Source organism: Diplotaxodon limnothrissa, linkage group LG5 (assembly GCF_057381915.1).
Source record: "Diplotaxodon limnothrissa isolate DT_005_m linkage group LG5, D_limnothrissa_male_GT1.1, whole genome shotgun sequence".
NCBI lineage: Eukaryota > Metazoa > Chordata > Actinopteri > Cichliformes > Cichlidae > Diplotaxodon > Diplotaxodon limnothrissa.
The window spans coordinates 19109743-19127003 of NC_140600.1; the positions used below are offsets into that span (position 1 = coordinate 19109743).

Sequence of the window (17261 nt, forward strand, 5' to 3'; positions counted from 1 at the left end):
TTGTCTTAGTTGCTCTGCTCTGTTTCTGTGGTACATTTTTGACTCACTTATTTTTGGGAAGCTTCTACAGCAGCAGGGTCGATGAACTTCTTCCAGCATTACTAGAAATGTTTCTTTCTCGGTTTTGTAAAACAGTTAATCTGTTGCGCACTGATAGATAAAGGAGTTTGTACAAACTTCGAAGCTGACAATGGGGTTTAGACTTGTTAAACTGTCTACTGAATGTTAGCAATTGTGCAGTAATGTTGTATCAACTATATCTTTGAACTTTCTAATTTACAGCGCAAGATATTAGGATTTTAGTTTGCAGATAAATGTGATGTTAAATGCTAGAAATGCAAATGTTTGATAAGTACCTTTTGACTTCTTTTTCCTTAAGGTGCACTAGAAGCCTTTTGACTTTTTGTTCATTCTTTTATTTGGCTAGACATTTGTTGGCTGCTTAGTTTATTATTTTCACATGCAACATGTATACTAAACACGTTAAAATAAATAACATTTTGATTCTTTTACAGAACTTTGGGAGTTTTCTGTGACTCTTTGGCATTAGAATTGCATCTGTTCGCTTTAGATTAACAGTGTTAGTGGTTGATGACACATGCTGTATTTAGGCTCTGAATCTCATGTCTTAATAAATGGTACTGTAAGCTCTCAGTTCCACAGATAGACGTGAATGTGTGCTGCCCTCTGGTGGATGCTACATATTAAAACTAATCATGTTTAATATGGCTGTTTATCAAAGCTTTTACTTTCAGTACATAACTAATACAACATACAAAAAAGAGGAAATACTGCTTTATTACAACAACTTTATAATGGAAATATATGAAACAGTGATTTTGAGCAAAAAAAGTACAAGTTTCTATAATGATTTTACAGCAAAGTCATTTTCTGTACATTAAGATTTACTTTCAGCACAACCAGCTTTTAGCTGATAATGGCAACAATAAAAAAAACCCACACTAATCTGTTCCAGTGAAAGGTACAGTAACTTGAATTATTAATATTTTTCCCACCAGTGCTCAAAGGTGGCCAGAGAAAGCTTTTCCATTCATTTCTTATGAAAACATCTGAAAAACTATAAAAAGTGAGAATACTGTGAACATATATCATAGTAGAGAAGATTTACTGTCCATCATATTCAGATGTTTGGCAATGAGATCACAGATCACAGGTTGCATGTCCTTCCTGCATAGTCAACAACAGGTTTAGGCAGCAGCTTCAGTAAAAGTGTGTTTAAGACAAGCAGGTGAGATTATCGTTTCTCCTGAGAAACACAGCGGAAACCAAGATTAGAAGCTGAGCTGTCCGGTGTATTTTGGCTTCTTGCTGCACAGCGATACCTGTAACAGTAAGACTGAAAAAGGGGGGGAACGGGGGGGAAATGTACTGTAAATGAACTGAATAATGTCAGTAACAGACACTGCTTTGTGATATTTTACTGTTTGATAGTCAAGACTACTGATATTAATCTTGTAGAAAGCCTGCTTATGCACAGTCTCCAATCACTGACCTCTCGGGTCCCTCACATGTGTAACTATAATGTGAAACAAGAAGAAAACTGTGGCCAGTCAACATGTGACAAGGCTGTCACTAGCATCAAAAGCCCCATGAACCAGAAAGGAAAGAATGAATACATCTATCCCTTTGTTATCCCACAGGTGGAGAGTAACAGAGAGCAGAGAGCTACCCTACTTCCTCTTAGAAATGCTAATATCAGTTGTCTGGATTCAGTGTTTCCAACAATAACATGGTTTCTCCAACAGCCAGAACCGCTTTACTTTCACTGATCACTTTATTCCAAAAAATCCCACAAAATCCCAGTGAGTGAGGCCCTTGGTATATTAAACAAATAAATAATTAACCACGTTTTAAATTTCAGATTTAAAAAACTGGATGTTTAACATAATTTTTTTCATACCCTGTGGCACATGTATGACCCTCCCTTCTTCACTTTATCTTTGCCTGAGGGAGGCCCCGTCTGAAAGAGAGCAATGGTAGATAATAATTACAGAAAAAGAAAAAATCAACACCCACGACAATTACAAAAGCCTGAATGTAATCTGCCATTACTGGGTTGCGTTGCGGGTCCGTGGTGTGATGCACAGTCCACCAGTCTGCTGTCCATTCCCATGCATTCCCCACCATGTCGTACAGACCAAAAGCATTGGGAGGAAAGGACATCACCTGTAGGGTATAAGGGCACTACTGTCACTTTACTGCAATGTTTTTAAAAATACATTATTGTTAATATTATCATTTCTAATTTCTAAATTCTACACTAATTCTAAAAGTAGTCTAATCTATCTATCTAAAGGATATTTAAGCCCTGTGGCTTGAAGAACTATTGTGCATGAATATTTGTGTCTTTCAATGGTACACACAGTATATTATGGTAATTAGAACACGCTAATGCTACAGTATTATTTGGCCTGTTAGTGCTGCTGACAAACTGATATCCTTAATCACAGTGAGAAAATAAAATGAATAAATACATAAATAATAAAAACTATATCAACTTTTGTGAACATAAATTAGACATGAAATACCAATGATATGATACTATTATGAGGCGCTATAGGTTTTAAATGCATAAAACGGGTCATTTTAGCCCCTTGCCAAGTAGTTTCTAGAAAACATGATGACACTATAATATCTGATATAGATAAGAATCTTTAAACTTATTTTGGTTGCTTAACTCCTCCCAGTATAGAAGGAGTTTGTAGACAAAGGAACAAACACAGAGATTTTCTTTTATAGTAAGATACTGTTCATTGTTGTTAAAATAACTTGCAAAAAAGATGACTGCAGAAAATTGTATATTTACACATGCACAGATTTTTAAGTTACGTAAACAAAAAAAAGTGTCAAGTTAGTGAAGCTGAGGGTTGACTTTTCAGGTTTGATGGGTTCAGTGACATTCTTGGAAAAAAGACTGGGCATTTACATGGTAGATGGAAACTGAAAAGCTTTGTTATCTTAATGCAGAAAGCAGAATGTTGAAACACAAATCAAACCTCTAAACCCGCTGGACAACTAAAGGGATTTCTTAACTGAGCTCAAGTTCCCCTATTACTTCAACATCAGTGACTGCCTTTTACCCTAACAAGGTGACATAATGCAGATTAGAATATCATTTTACATCAACACCGTATACTCTTAAAGATTTCACACAGAAATCGGATATTCAGGATTCATACTAGAATTGGAACTATGAAGTTGCCTCTGTGAAGAAAGACTGGATTTATGTTGTCTTTTTGTAATCTATGTAATCTCTCAAGGCTGCAAGCTTCTTTTGTGACTTCATCGAGCTTTGGAATGCGTAATTATGTCTAGTATTTTCCTGGGCCAAACGTTTTCTGACTAAACCTGAAATATGAGATCCCTCAACACACCCATAATTATGGCATTTCTTCATTCTTGCTTGTGTCTCTTACCGGTGATGTTTTGATATACCCATCTTCTCCAGAGTTGTGTGTGGGGAAGTCTCCCTGCCAGAGGTTAGCAAAGTGTTGTCCTTTAGGGTTCAACTTGTTTCCCCATGGATAAAGTCTAAATGTAGGCGTGGTATACCAGGAAAGTAATCTGAGACATATTTCATGTAGGAAATGCACATTTTCAAACATCTTTCACAGAAAAGTTCCTTTTGCATTTGTGCTTATGAATCTTCTGCTCACTTTGGTCATACGTTGTTATTATTCCCATTTTTGAATGCACATTTCAGACTAGAGGTTTGTTAGTATTTCCCCCTCTTATAAACTGTGTGTTAAGCAACTGTAACAAAGCAGTTTCCCTACATGGATCAATAATGTGTTTTCTGATTATGATGCATCATCATCATCATCATCAGTTAACATCTTACCTGTCTTTCAGGCCACCCCTGCAGGCATACTCCCACTCTGCTTCTGTAGGGAGTCTCTTGTTAGCCCAGGAGCAGTAGGCAACAGCATCTATCCACGAGACATGCAAAACAGGATGATGGAGCCTAAAAAACACAGATTTAAAGTAATTTACCGAGCTCTTATCATCTTTTCATAAATAAAAGAAGAGTGAAGGTTTGATGCTTGATAGGTGTTTTATATAAATGTGGAGCGTATTATTGAAAACATTACGAAGTTTTTAGTAAAAGAGAGTTTTTCTACCTGTCTGTGATGTTGGAGTCTGGGCCCTCAGGGTGCCTCCAGGAGGCTCCTTTGACTGGAAGCCACCAAGGGGCAGCGGCCACCTAACAACAAATGGTAGTAACAGTTGTTACGGACCGCATTATGCTTTTCACACTTTCTTTTCTGTTTTTCTCTTGCAAAGCCCACTGATGTGCAACTCCTCAAACAACAGGCCATTTTCAACACTCTTAAACAGTTGTAGTATAAATCATCACGTCCAGCTAAAGACAAAAACGTGCTCTCTGAAGGTGCTGGGTTAAAACTAAAATGTAATTATTTAAATGAATAAAACATACTGTGCTGCATTTATAAAATGCAATCCCTGTCAAAGGCTGCCTTATTTATTTTAATATTATTTGACTGGAGCAGCTTACAGTTCCCAAGAACAACATTTGTCATGATGCTAATATTGATGCTGTGCTGCTAATTTTTAATATATCTAAAATGTTGAATGTAAATATGTGAGATATATTATATTAAAGTGGTCATTTATACATTTATGACTTTATTTTAGGTTCAGATAGCTATAGAGAAACATGCATGTGCACAATAATTGTTGTAAAGACCCACCTTTTAGCACATCCCAGCCCACCCACTCACTCACTTCACCAGATGCACCTTGTTTAGTTCTCTCACCTTTGATTGGGTGTGGTGCTTGTCCTTAATTGCACTCACCTGTCACACATTATATAAGGACTGCATTCACTTTTGGCTCACTCTTTTATAATAAAATATGTGTAACTTTAATAACAGCATCACACTTTTAGAATAAAGAACTTTGTTGCCAAAATCCAACAAATGTATAACTTTCAAACTGGGACTCTTTGGGAAATAATTAGCAGTAATTAGTGAAGTTATTGTGCCATATGGGTAAATGTGTGGAAGCCTCTAGGTTTGAGGGTCATACAGAAGACTTCTATAGGTAAACCTGTCAAGCTGTAGGTATGTAATGAACACACAGTGAAAACTAGAAACATCAGGAAGCATCAAACAACAATCTCTTGGAAATGTTCTGTCCAAAACCACAAAAACTATCTTTAGCACGCTCCAAAGTTCATCGACTCATGTTGCTGCTGAAGTGTGGTAAAAGTCTTCAGTCCTGTGTGCATAAAAATAAAAATAAAAATACTGGAAGCTGCCAGTGCTACCCCTCCGCCTCCTAGTAAATACACCTAAAACATCAACTTAAAATTTCTACATTACTTCTTTATCAAGTTACTGCATTTACAGACTTGTGTATTCACGCCACCTGCCTGCCCACCTAGCGGGGTGACGACAGTACCCCCATCAACCTTTTACAGCTGACAGGTAAAAACTGTTTAAGGTGACTTTCTGTGAAGGAGGTGCTTTGAGGCTTCTTCCTATTTGGCATGATATTTTTATTTTTTATTTTTGCAAAGCACACGACTGTAGGTGAAACTGTCACATGCCGAAGAACTGGATTATCAAGCCTCTGGGCGTTTGATAAACAAATTAGCCACATTTTGTCATGCAGCAAGCTAACATTAGGGTTTTCCATCTGTTGTGGGGACCCTGACATCAAAAATAAAGCCGATCCACTGTGTCCTCAGATTCAGAGCATGCATAAAGACTCCTGTGTTTCCTCTTTTGCTGCCAAAAACAGAAAATTTGGCGTGCTTTTCTTGTGACTGGGACATTTTAGAGTGTGAGAAGTGGCTCAAAAAAGGGTGGACTGCTCATACCTTTGTTTGAGGGCATATAAAATAGCCACAAGGTGGGCATGATGAAAATGTGATATAGAGAACTCAAAGGAGAAAAGCATGGGGTTCAAATGAAACCTTTGACCTAGCTCAGCATCAGTGTTGTTTGTGGGAGAGAAAAACTCCCTTTGGGAACTTTAGCTACATGTACTTATATGAACAAAAAAGCTTTTTTACACATAAACATTTACAGACATCTAAACACAGCATGAAAGCCTGTGAGGTTACATTTATTACAACACTTTATATTTACTGTTGTCTACTAAACATAGTGTGTGAACTTGGACCTCTAGTCCTGCAAGCTACCAATATCTATGTGTAAGCAATAAATAGTTTGTTAGATCGTTGCATAAGTGCAAACTAATGTAGAGCACATCTTTGACTGTGTGCTCGTTTTGTGCAGTGAAATCGAAAGCATGACATGTAGCCTGCACATGTCTTCCTTCAAAGCTACAACTGATGTAGCAGGTAAAAAGTGAGCTGCACAGGTAAGTCGCCTGCTCAGTGGTACACTTACTGCTTGAGTGACTTGGCTTTTCACTGGCTCACTCAAAAGTCCCTCAAAAACAAACGAGTCTCCAAATTTCTCTGCCTAAAAATCAGAAAAGACACAGATTTTATGGGCAAAAAACAACACCAGGATAATGAAAACCACTCACAGAAAAATATTGTTTTATTTTTTAAATATTTTTTAAAACCTCAGTCACATATCCTGTCGCAAGGACGAAGCTCTGAAACTGTTGGTTAGTGACTTCATGGATGTCTATGTTGAAGGAGTCCACATACACCACTCTCTGGGGGCCCTCACCGTCTGGGGGGATGCCTGGGTTGTCTGTTCCCATCAGGAACTCCCCTCCAGAAATCTGCACCATCTGCACGGAACAAGTACAATTTTTATTTACATATGCAAACAAACTGTGCTAGAAACTGGAATGTAGATTCAGGATTAATAACTCTTATGAGCTACAAGATCATAACAACCAATAAAGAACACAATAAAACAATGAAGATCTATAATATATCTAGTAAAAATCTAAGTTATTAGCCACCTATAAATAATAGAAATACTAGTAGAAATAAAAAAAATATGACACCAGAGTGCCACAAATGTGCAATATTAAGAGGGTAACTTACAGGAAACAAAGGCTAGGCTGTCAAACTTCCTGCTTCTGCATTCAAGTCATATTTACAGCACATGGTGTTATGGTTTATTTAAACACACAACTAAAATTAGCACATATGTGGACACAATTTTGCAACCCTTGGTTTTGGTGTTAATCGACAGATCTGTGTTGCAGCTGATTGGCTACAAGGCCTTGCTTATGCATGGGAACCTCAGGAGGCCTAATAGTTCCAAGAACGATCAGATTCGACTTTGGTAACAACTTTATGACATTTTGCACGCATAACCTTATCTCCACACTCTCACAAAATAGCGGTGTTTTTTTTTTTTTCTGTAACAGGAGTCGCAACATACCGGACTTTGTGTTTCCCGCTCATTGTCCTGCACCTGATTCGTCCTGTCATTTGCGTCTTTGGAGTATTTGAGATCAGGATCTGTGGAAGCTGCTTTACCCTCATCCTCGTCCAAGGGATCCACAGTTGGAGCGTCTCTAGTCAGCTTATCACAACCGCAGCCCGCCGCTCTTTCCGGGCCTGGAGGTTCTGCGCTACATGAACTCTGAAGACACAACACTTTGCTCACACATCCAAATATGAACAATAAGGTGAAATAACGCAACATTTTGATGGTTTGTTTCCAAGGCATAGCTCAGGGTCCATGCATGATGTTGACACTGTTGCTTCCGTAAAGTCACGTGGTCAGTCAGCTGGCTACAGTGTAACAAAACGTAACCCTTTCCTTCCCGAAGTGAATGTTTGCTGTGGACTAAACTCTGTTAATCCACAAAAACACTGCAAATTCTGATCACGGCTCGCAAATACAGCTACATCCGGGGGTGTATGATGATATTAATACAATCGCTTATCTGAAATACACTTCAATGACTTATTCGCCCAAAATCACACAGATTTTTGACCTTTCTGTTTTGTTTTGTTTTTTTTACAGAAAAATAGACTTCTTCGTATAAATCTGGGCAGCGCAGTAGCAGGAGTGATAACCCAGCTCAGATTTTCTTAGCGGTAGGATGGGGCGACGTGGACATCATTTCCCAGCTATCAACACTACGGCCGCTTGAGAAGAAGAAGTGGAAGTGAGCCAGGCAGTTCAACCAGCCTGCCTGCCTGCCTCAGTGAGCACAAGCTGCGGGAGCACTGAGAGGCGCGGAAAGGTGTCCGAGCTGTCAAAAAACTGGATTATTACAGTCGCTGACGCCTGGATGTCATCCCCCGGCCCGGAGGAGAGGAGAACCGCAGTCATGTTGTCTTAGCTGGCCCAGAGAAAGCTAAATACCCGAGCACAGCCGAGGTAAAGTTGAGAGCTTAACTTGAGCAGTTTGCCATCATCCTCCTTTCATATGTCTATCTTCTCGCAGCGGAAAGGGGGGAAAAGGATTTAGTTCTCCTTAAATGGTTAAAAAAAACCTCAGAGCTCAAAAGTGGCGCTTTTTAGTGAATAATATTTTTGTTGAAGAGAAGCCCAACAAGATTGTATCACGGTCGGGTGGCTCTTACACCGACAATGATTTCGGGCTGCTGTGAAGCAATGTGATAGTGAGCCGCGATTACAATGCTAACGCTGGATGTGCTTTCTCAAGTTTCGCTGGCGCTTCGGTGCTTAGATGAATAAGATCCGAACTTTTGCTGTGTGATCGTTGATCGTTTGGTCGGGCTTGCAACAGACGGCGGTCGGAAAGCTACCAGAATAACTTGTTATGGGGCTTTATCGACCTCAGTGAGAGGCAGTGCTTAAAAAAAGAAAAAAGAAAAACACACAGGCAGATAACCTGAGTGGAGGGGACCTGCATTGCTCTCTATCAGCTTTCAGTGGCCATGACCTGTTGCAGGTGCATAAACCTCGCTGGCAGCTGCAGCTCCTAAACATGTAAGGCGCAGCACAACACCAGCGGGGCTACAGTAACATCTAATAGACATTTTCTCTTCCTCTCTATGCAAATCCTTGCAGCCTGACAGTTGTGTTTGTGTAGTCTCCACCTGCAAGGGAACCCGCTCTCTGAAAACTGCTTCTAACTTGGAACTATTAATTTGCATATGGATACTGAATAAATGCATGATGGTATGTGTCCATGACAGGCATGTTATATTAAATGATCTAATAATATCCATATTTTCTCCCAATTTCTCCTATACAGGTGCTCCCTTGTGTGCCAAACATGTCGGACAAAATGTCCAGTTTCCTACACATTGGGGACATCTGCTCCCTGTATGCAGAGGGATCAACCAATGGTTTCATCAGCACCCTAGGGTATGTCCCTGTGCCTGTGTGGAGGGCCCACTTCACACTTTTCTTAAAAAATGCTGCTCAGTCATGATACTGAGCCAGCAGTTTTTGGAAGGGAGGAAATCACACTTGTAGTAGCAACTGTTAACCATTTTGATGACAAAGTCGAGAACAAGCACATTTCTTCCCTTTAGTCCGATGCCTGTGTATGCACGTGTTTGCTTACACGCAGCGACAGGGTCATCATTTGGTCTCGGAATGGGATTAAGTAGTGAATGTAATTTGTTGCAACAAATGCAAAAAAACATGCAGATTATGCTAAAGTTTGGGGCAGGCCTGGGTTGGAAGGGTGGAGTTAGAAGACAATAAATGGTCTGGTGGTACTGTTGGCAAGCCACTCATTTGCCCACACAGTCACAGCATCATTTTCCTCCATCAATTCTCCTTACTTGTAAAATGCATATTTTTGATATGGTCTGTCTGTTGGGATTACTTACACTGGCTTACTGCTTGAAATACTGGCCTTAGGATATGACAGAAATATCACAAGCACAGTAAGATTCAGTTGTGCTGCTTTTAACCTCTCCCCTTTGTTCTGAATCTAAACAAAGCAACAAGAGAAAGTTTGCATTAATGTTTTTGCTGGTATGAACCATCAGGAAATCACAAGACGGTAAACCATGGCATTAGCATTAGTAATGGTATCAGGGCTATCTGCTCAGTGTCCTGGACCTCCCCTCCTGGCTCATGAAAAATGGAATGACCTACAGCGAAGACTGAGTCACTATAGAGACATTGTGGCCTTTCTGGAGTTCATGTGCTTCCCACATAGACACACACACGCACGCATATGCTAGCACATGTATTTAGAAAATTGTCATGACGGTTTTGGCCAGAAGCCATCCTCTCCACGCATAAACACCAACTCAGCAGCAGATCAACTGCCCTTAAAGTAAGACACCATACTGAGAAAATTCTGTACACATTAACTCTTTTTCTTCACTAAAATAGCAGTCCAAGTCAACAGCTGCAGAGGGGAGGGGGCTATATGAGCAAATGAAAGGCTACATTTTTCTTTTTCTTCTTTTTTTTGGGGGGAAAATGCTGCTGTGTGCATTGAGTATTTAGCAGGACCCATCCTGTTTGTGTAGAGGTGTAACTATTAAACTTGTGTTAATAACTGACCTCTGTGAAAGCGAAGTTGCGTGAAGCATGCTCATGTGACGACCCCCCCCCCCAAGTACAGTAAGGAGTTTTGATGCCAGATTAACTTCAGCAGAGCTTAGCGTTGATTCAGTAAGACTCCACTGAAGGGCTGCAACACCGTGTTTCCAAAAGATACTCCCTCATTTGGTGTTTTGACAATACTGGTGTTGAAAACTGACTAACATGTTGATCCAAAGGCTAATTCTCGTAGTAAATTAGGTTTAGATCTGGTAACTGCAAAGGTCAGCACATGTGATTCATGTTATTTTCAGCAACAAGTTTGTGTTGATTTGCAGTTAGTATTCCTTCTAAGGGGTCAGGGAGATTAGAGCTTCCACAGTATAGTGGAGCAGTTGAATGCCTTCACTTTTGAGGTGAAAAAGTGCGAGTTTTTCCTTTAATTTGGCACTCTGCTGTTATTTGTCTTAACACGCATGGGTATGTTCGCCCTTTGTAGTCGGTCTTGTTCCTCGAGATGTGCAGGCTGATGGAACAGTGAGGTCTGTTTGGGCAACTTCAGAAGGCTGAAAGTGGATGTGGGATTTGGCCTGTGTCCAGACAAGTGTTATTCTAAGCCAGTGAAAGCTAAATTTGTCACCAGAAATTCCTGTCTGGCCACCGGTCATTTAATCCAGAATATTTCCTTATTTTGTGGAAGGGGAGGCTAAAACATGCTGCAACTATGTAACGATCCCAGATAATTCATGAAACAAAGGTAGAGTTTTTGCACACGCTTTTGTTGGAGATACTTTTTTGCCTGAGTCTCTGTTTAGCACATACACAGTAAGCTTAAACACAAACCCACAGGAATGATGAATTACAGTGACTCTGATATCCAAGAACAATGGCAATCTTAGTACATCTGCAGAAATGTTGACCAGTTATGCTGAGTTGTAGTTCTGAAAATGTGGTGTTGATCACTTTGACTGTCTCAGTATTATCAACCCTCTGTTCCTCCTGGCCTTTTAAATGTTCCGATCATTGCTGTGCTATAAAATTATTAATCAAACACACTCAACTGATGCAGTGTTTTTGAAATTAGCTTGCAACTGGTACTTTTTCTTTTTAAATTAAGCAGTGTTTAAATATTTTTTGTACCAATTGATTCATTGTGAGCTCTAAAAATATCATAAACATCAAAATGGCCTAATTGCAGATAATTCAATTTTTGTTAAAATGGTCCAAACTTCATAAGCATTCAGCTCACTGTAATAGAAGAATAAGAAAATGATTACATACTTATTCGAGTCTTGTTTAAAAAAACAACTTTAAAGGTGAACTTAACTATTCCTCATTGCTGCTGTGGTTGTTATGCTCGGGGCTTTGCCAGCTTTGTCATGGTAACTTGGGATATGATCTTATTATATGTATAGCGCTTACATGTGTCATGTGTCCGTATTTACAGCCTGGTGGATGACCGCTGCGTCATCCAGCCTGATGCTGGGGACCTCAACAACCCGCCGAAGAAGTTCAGAGGTAAGAGGAGCAAATTAATCTCCCCTCTTCCTCGTGACACTCCTCCTCATAGCACTAACTCCTATCTGTTTATACTGTGAAGCGTGTAAGACCTGCTGCTGAATGTGTTATGCTGTGTTTCTTTGGTGACAGCCACAATATCTCAGCCTCCTGGACTTCAAACAGGCGTGTGTGTGTGTGTGTATTTATTAGCTGTGTGCCCTAGCTCGCACAGGTCTGTGGAGGTAGAGGCAGATGGAGAGTCATCTCTTCTGCTGATTTGTTGAAAAAAAAAAAAAAAAAAACACCCACTTGAGAATCTGTTTTCTAAATAAAAATCCTTCAGCTGTGTCTTTGGGTGAATTTGCTATTATTAGTTCTCATACAGGAAGTAGAACTCGTGACCTGCAGTTCTCAGGCTAGAGGTTTATGTCCCTTGGGGAGAGCTGGCTAAACATTGTACACAGAATATGATTGAAGGCCTGAGCAGTCACAGGCACTGGTACACATTTATAAGAAACGTGCACTTTAGCTTGCTGCTGCTGGATGACACTTAAAGAAAATGTAATATAGCTAGACCGTTGGTAGAGCTTCAACCGCATATTCAGATTTTCATTTTAATTTAAGTTTTTTGAAAGAGAGAAATGTAGTCTTCCTTGGTTCTTTGTTTTCATTGGCAATTCAAAGTAATTGTATCGGCCATTTCTATAAAAGCCTACAAAAGAGAGTAATTACAGCCTTTCAGAATTGTACGTTTTGAGCATATAAGACATATGAGTACTTATCCATTTGAATTATTTTATTTGTCTTTTAGTTCTTTACTTTCCCATTAGTATATAATACAGATGCATTTGCAGGTGTGAGAATAGGGCTAAACACTGTCTTGGGGATCATAAAACATCTAAATAACACATTCATTAAACTGAATAGCCGTGTAATTATAGTCAGATCTACCTGTTCTTTAGCAATGGAGCAGTGATACGATAAGTCTATTAACTTACAAAGTGGCAACGTTTGACATGTTTTCTTCCTGGGCGTGATTTCAACTATTGTGTTGCTTTTAGTCTTAATGACTGTACTCTGTCAGTCATTAATGACTGCATTAATGACTGCCTCTGTCAGTGCGCCCCAGGGTGGCTGTGGCTACAATGTAGCTTGCCATCACCAGTGTGTGAATGTGTGCGTGAATGGGTGGATGACTGGATATGTAAAGCGCTTTGGGGTCCTTAGGGACTAGTAAAGCGCTATATAAATACAGGCCATTTACCATTTACCATTTACTGTGCAAAATTCTTGAGTCAGCCCTCCTTTCATTATGTTTTGTTTCCAAGAAGCCAGGCTTGCAATTTCTTAAAATTCTTGAGCAATAGTTCTCCAGGCTTTCCAAACGTCTTTCAATGTTTTTCTTTGGAAATTGGCAGTTTATTTCACTTCAGCTCCATTCAGTAATCTGGCAGATACTGAGCATAGTTTTCTTCTGCACAGTGTTAATCAATATTGGCCTTCAACTTCCAAGATTGTTACTTTTTCACGTTTTAGTTTGTGTTTTACATGGTTTAACTTATTTATTTTTGTATATGAACTGTTTATATATGATGTGTGTGAGTGTTTATGTATGTATTACTGATAGGAGTTCTTGTTTGTTTAAATGTCTTTCATTATATAAGTGACCTTCTCAACCTTTTCGCTTTCGGTTTTTTTACACCACTTAACACTAACCAAGGATAAAAAGACACCGAGCACAAGGGATGAAGTATTGCTGTGTCTACACATAACAGACAATTTAGCAAATAACCAATTTGAAATTGTGTCTTCAGGCATTTTTTATTTATTTTTTTAGCAGCCTTTCGCAAAAATACATTATTTGTTCACTTTTTGTCAGTATGACACACATAAAATTGTATATCTGTTCCAACAAGGTGATGTCTTGCCTTGTTGTACAGCATGTCCTTAAAAACATTTATGAAACTGGACAAAAGAAGAAGTGGCAGGCCTAATGATGTGTAGGAGGTCAGGAGAGACATACGACATTGATCATCTACGGTCGTGTGTAAAACATCATGGAGGCTCTGTCGTGGTTTGGATCTTGTCAAAACTGATGGAATTATGAATACAGAAAGGAGAGGTCAGATTTTGTTCCACCATACAAGCACCACGTAGAAAGACTCTGCAGAAGCTTTATTTTATTTAGGACTGCAATGATCCCAAGCATTGGCTGTTTATACTACTAACAGCTGAGTGTGGAATATTAAGTAGCGAGAAATTATAATGACTGGACTTATTGCACAGGTGGCATCTTATCATGGTACTACTCTGGAAATTACTGAGCCTGACCCACTCTTTCACGTTTGTTTGAAAAAGCAGTCTGCATGCATAGGTGCTTGATTTTATAAACCTGTGGCCATGGAAGTGATTGAAACACATAAGTCAATGATTGAATGAGTTAGTGAATACTTTTGGCAATATATAGACCTTTTGTGTCTAACTGGAGTTAGTAACTCATTCACTGTGTCAGCTTGATCAGAAGAGGCCTTAATGCCAGTGAGAGAGGATTCTGGGTGTCTGCTAGAGGGGAAAAAGGTGTTATTAATGGATGTGGACAAAGCCACCTGGAGAAGGTTCCAGTAAAACCATACATAGCAAATTCCTTAAAGGTTAGTTTACTCAAAATGTAGAGTACTACTTAACCTGTACAAATATTATAATCCTTTTGGTTCTGGTAGAGTTTAAAATGTGACAAAGTAACTCTGTGATAACAGCAATGATATAATGGACTTGGAGCCTGTAAAATTTAAAATAGCAACCCTATGACATTTCTTGGATCCTAAGCGAAGGTATGCAAATAAGCAGACATGTCCTTATACAGGCAGGTAGGATGCAATGAAAAGAAGCCTGGACGATGTAAAATGGAGTAAACATCAGGGTGTCTCAGGCCTGCGCATTTCAAGTTTGACCATAATAATCTGTTTGAAATTTTATAGCTTCATTAAAGTGTAGTTCCTGTAGTACCTCTTTGAAATGACCCTGGGTCTTTTGGCTTCAGAATGTTGTGAATGGTTTCGCAGAGACATCTTTAACTAGTCTGTTTCTGTAAGGAGCCAAATAGGAAAGAGGTAGTGTACTTACTTATCTGCTATAACGTGTGCAATATATGTCCCATTAATGGTATAGCATATACTGTAAAGAGAAAAGAAATGGAGCGTTTCACAGCAGAGACTTTAAGATGTCAAAAGAAGAAAAGGCGGCGGTGTTTTTAAACACCGTTAACAATGGCTCTGTTGTATGAAAGTGTCCCTTTTAAGTCAATGTGACAGTGAACCAGGATTAAAAGGAAACTACAAGTACATGGAAGACGTTCATTTTATTATTGACACATTTAACTTTTAGCTGTGACATATGCATGAAGCACGAGCTATGTGGTGAAAATTTACTTTTCAACCATGGGGGGGGAAAACCAATCGTAAAACGTAAAAATCTGACAGCTGCCAAACTCATGTATGTGTTCACAATACATGTCTTCATTGTTTGCCCCCCACCCCACCCCCAAAACTATGAGGAGTTGCACAGCTGGAAAGAGACCCAGTTGTGTAGTGATAATCCCACTAAGTGGACACCATAAGAGCAATAAGGCCAGACGAGCCATGTCCACTCTGTGATACGGTCACTGCTGAGGTATGCTTAACATTTCCTCCTAATGTAAACATGAGCACTCTCCACACAATTTATACTCCCACTCGTGAAGCCTTTGTCCATAGGCTTAGACATCAGCCTTTTCTTTGCATTTCACCTTTACAGTATTTCAGATACCTTTACACACATGCTACACACACACACACACACACACTGAGCGACATCCACACACATCTAAGGCAGAGACTGCTTTGTGTTTCATTCTAGTCACTGTGATTTAAGGCTCTCTTGCACAACCAGTCAGATCAGTTGCTTTCATCAAAGTTACTACATGTGGAGGAAAGCTGCGTTATTCAAAAACGCCCTCCTCTTTAAAATCTGTTGCAACTTTCACTTTTAGCTGTTGCAAAACCTTCAGAACTGTCACTTTTTCTATGACTGAAAATACTTTGTCAGTCTTAAATATGCATGTAAAGGCCCTTATCTAAATCATTGATGGTGAAAACTTGACCTACTGGCAGATACTTTCAATCAACGAGTGTCTGTAGAAACCTTGTCTTTCTAGCTGACTTAGGCAGCCTTTATTTAGCTACTTACTCTGTTGACATATTAGGAGTCATTTGGATCAGTTTAACAGCTGTTTCTTTTATATTTTATGCACCTGCCATTGCATTTAAATGTTGTCAGCAATGTGGTTATATGGATGGTAGTTAGCATTTTGTAGATTTGGAGCCAAGAGTATAAATCTTGACGTTCCAACCCATTTTTAAATTTTATTTATATTTTTTTAGACCTTTTTATTCAGCACTTTAATTAATAAAATACTTTGGTTTCCACCCAAAACCCCCATGTAATGATAGTGCATTGACATGACAACTAATGTACTAAACATACAATACATTTTATTTACTGTATATGGGCACTTGACAAAAGAAATTTAAGAGACAGGGACTCTCTACATGTAAACATGGCACACTTTGGCTTTGTCACTCTGGGACTGTCATCATCACACTGGCCTTTATTTCTCCTAAGAGCCAAAGCTGCCTCTTGACTCAACTTGTATTAACCAATCAGACCTCTTGGCACTTCATGTAATAAACAGCTGAAATCTGAGACATGTGTACAGTCTCTGGTGAGTGAGACTCTGACCTAAAATTTTGTTTTGAGCTGTGGGTATTCATAACACTCTTCTCTTTGTAGCTTTGAATAGACCTTTGTGTACCACTCTAAAAAAGTCTATAATAAGCCCCATAGTGTGGATTTGCATTTATCTTTGTTGTAAAGAGAATGTGTAAAACACTGTATAACAATAACAGAATGGTCATAGTTTGTATGAAAGATATTCATTAAATACTTGATAAATATAATTTCTCAGTCAAACTATCTTTTATTTCTTTTTTTTTTCTGAATTTTTAATAGATTTGGTTTATTTGCCTGTTTTATGAACATGGTAAAATGATGCTTGTCAGTTTGATGTGTGACAGCATTGCTTTTTTTTTTTTTTTTTAACCACACCTATTCTGGGTTGTAGTCTAAAGTGCTTTGAGAAGTGAGACTAGAAAAGTGCTATATAATTGCTGGTCTATTTCTAGAATAGTGTTAATTATAAAGCTCTGGTGTGAGAAACCTGAAACAAACACTAGAAAGGACTCCATTAACAAAACAGGTCTCTGAACAACAAGTGATTTTTTTTTTTTTTTTTGCTTGCTTGTTGTACTCTGACAT

The 17261-nt window shown here is 38.9% G+C and overlaps 2 protein-coding genes across 2 annotated transcripts in view; one reads left to right on the forward strand and one right to left on the reverse strand.

Moving 5' to 3' along the window:
- Window positions 1-962: 962 nt before the first annotated feature.
- sumf1 (sulfatase modifying factor 1) lies at window positions 963-7686 on the reverse strand. The gene is made up of 9 exons (XM_085354073.1): window positions 7362-7686; window positions 6583-6756; window positions 6402-6476; window positions 4143-4225; window positions 3863-3985; window positions 3438-3552; window positions 2074-2187; window positions 1922-1981; window positions 963-1357 (listed from the first exon to the last, which is right to left on the reverse strand). The coding sequence occupies exons 1-9, from the start codon at window positions 7650-7652 to the stop codon at window positions 1256-1258; spliced, it is 1137 nt and encodes a 378-aa protein (XP_085210199.1). The 5' UTR covers window positions 7653-7686; the 3' UTR covers window positions 963-1255.
- A 392-nt stretch (window positions 7687-8078) lies between these two features.
- Window positions 8079-17261, forward strand: part of LOC146632115 (inositol 1,4,5-trisphosphate-gated calcium channel ITPR1-like) — a 75208-nt gene continuing 66025 nt past the window's right edge. The window contains exons 1-3 of the mRNA XM_085353223.1: window positions 8079-8312; window positions 9157-9269; window positions 11857-11927. Of these exons, the coding sequence (XP_085209349.1) occupies window positions 9178-9269; window positions 11857-11927 (163 nt within the window). The 5' untranslated portion in view covers window positions 8079-8312; window positions 9157-9177. The remainder of the gene's footprint in view (window positions 8313-9156; window positions 9270-11856; window positions 11928-17261) is intronic.

Coding starts and splice junctions, on each gene's coding strand:
- sumf1 (XM_085354073.1), bottom strand. CDS start 7,652: ATGCCTTGGAAACAAACCATCAAAATGTTGCGTTATTTCACCTTATTG. Junction 6,757..7,361: donor AGCGGGAAACACAAAGTCCG/GTATGTTGCGAC, acceptor TGTTCCGTGCAG/ATGGTGCAGATTTCTGGAGG. Junction 3,986..4,142: donor GACTCCAACATCACAGACAG/GTAGAAAAACTC, acceptor TGTGTTTTTTAG/GCTCCATCATCCTGTTTTGC.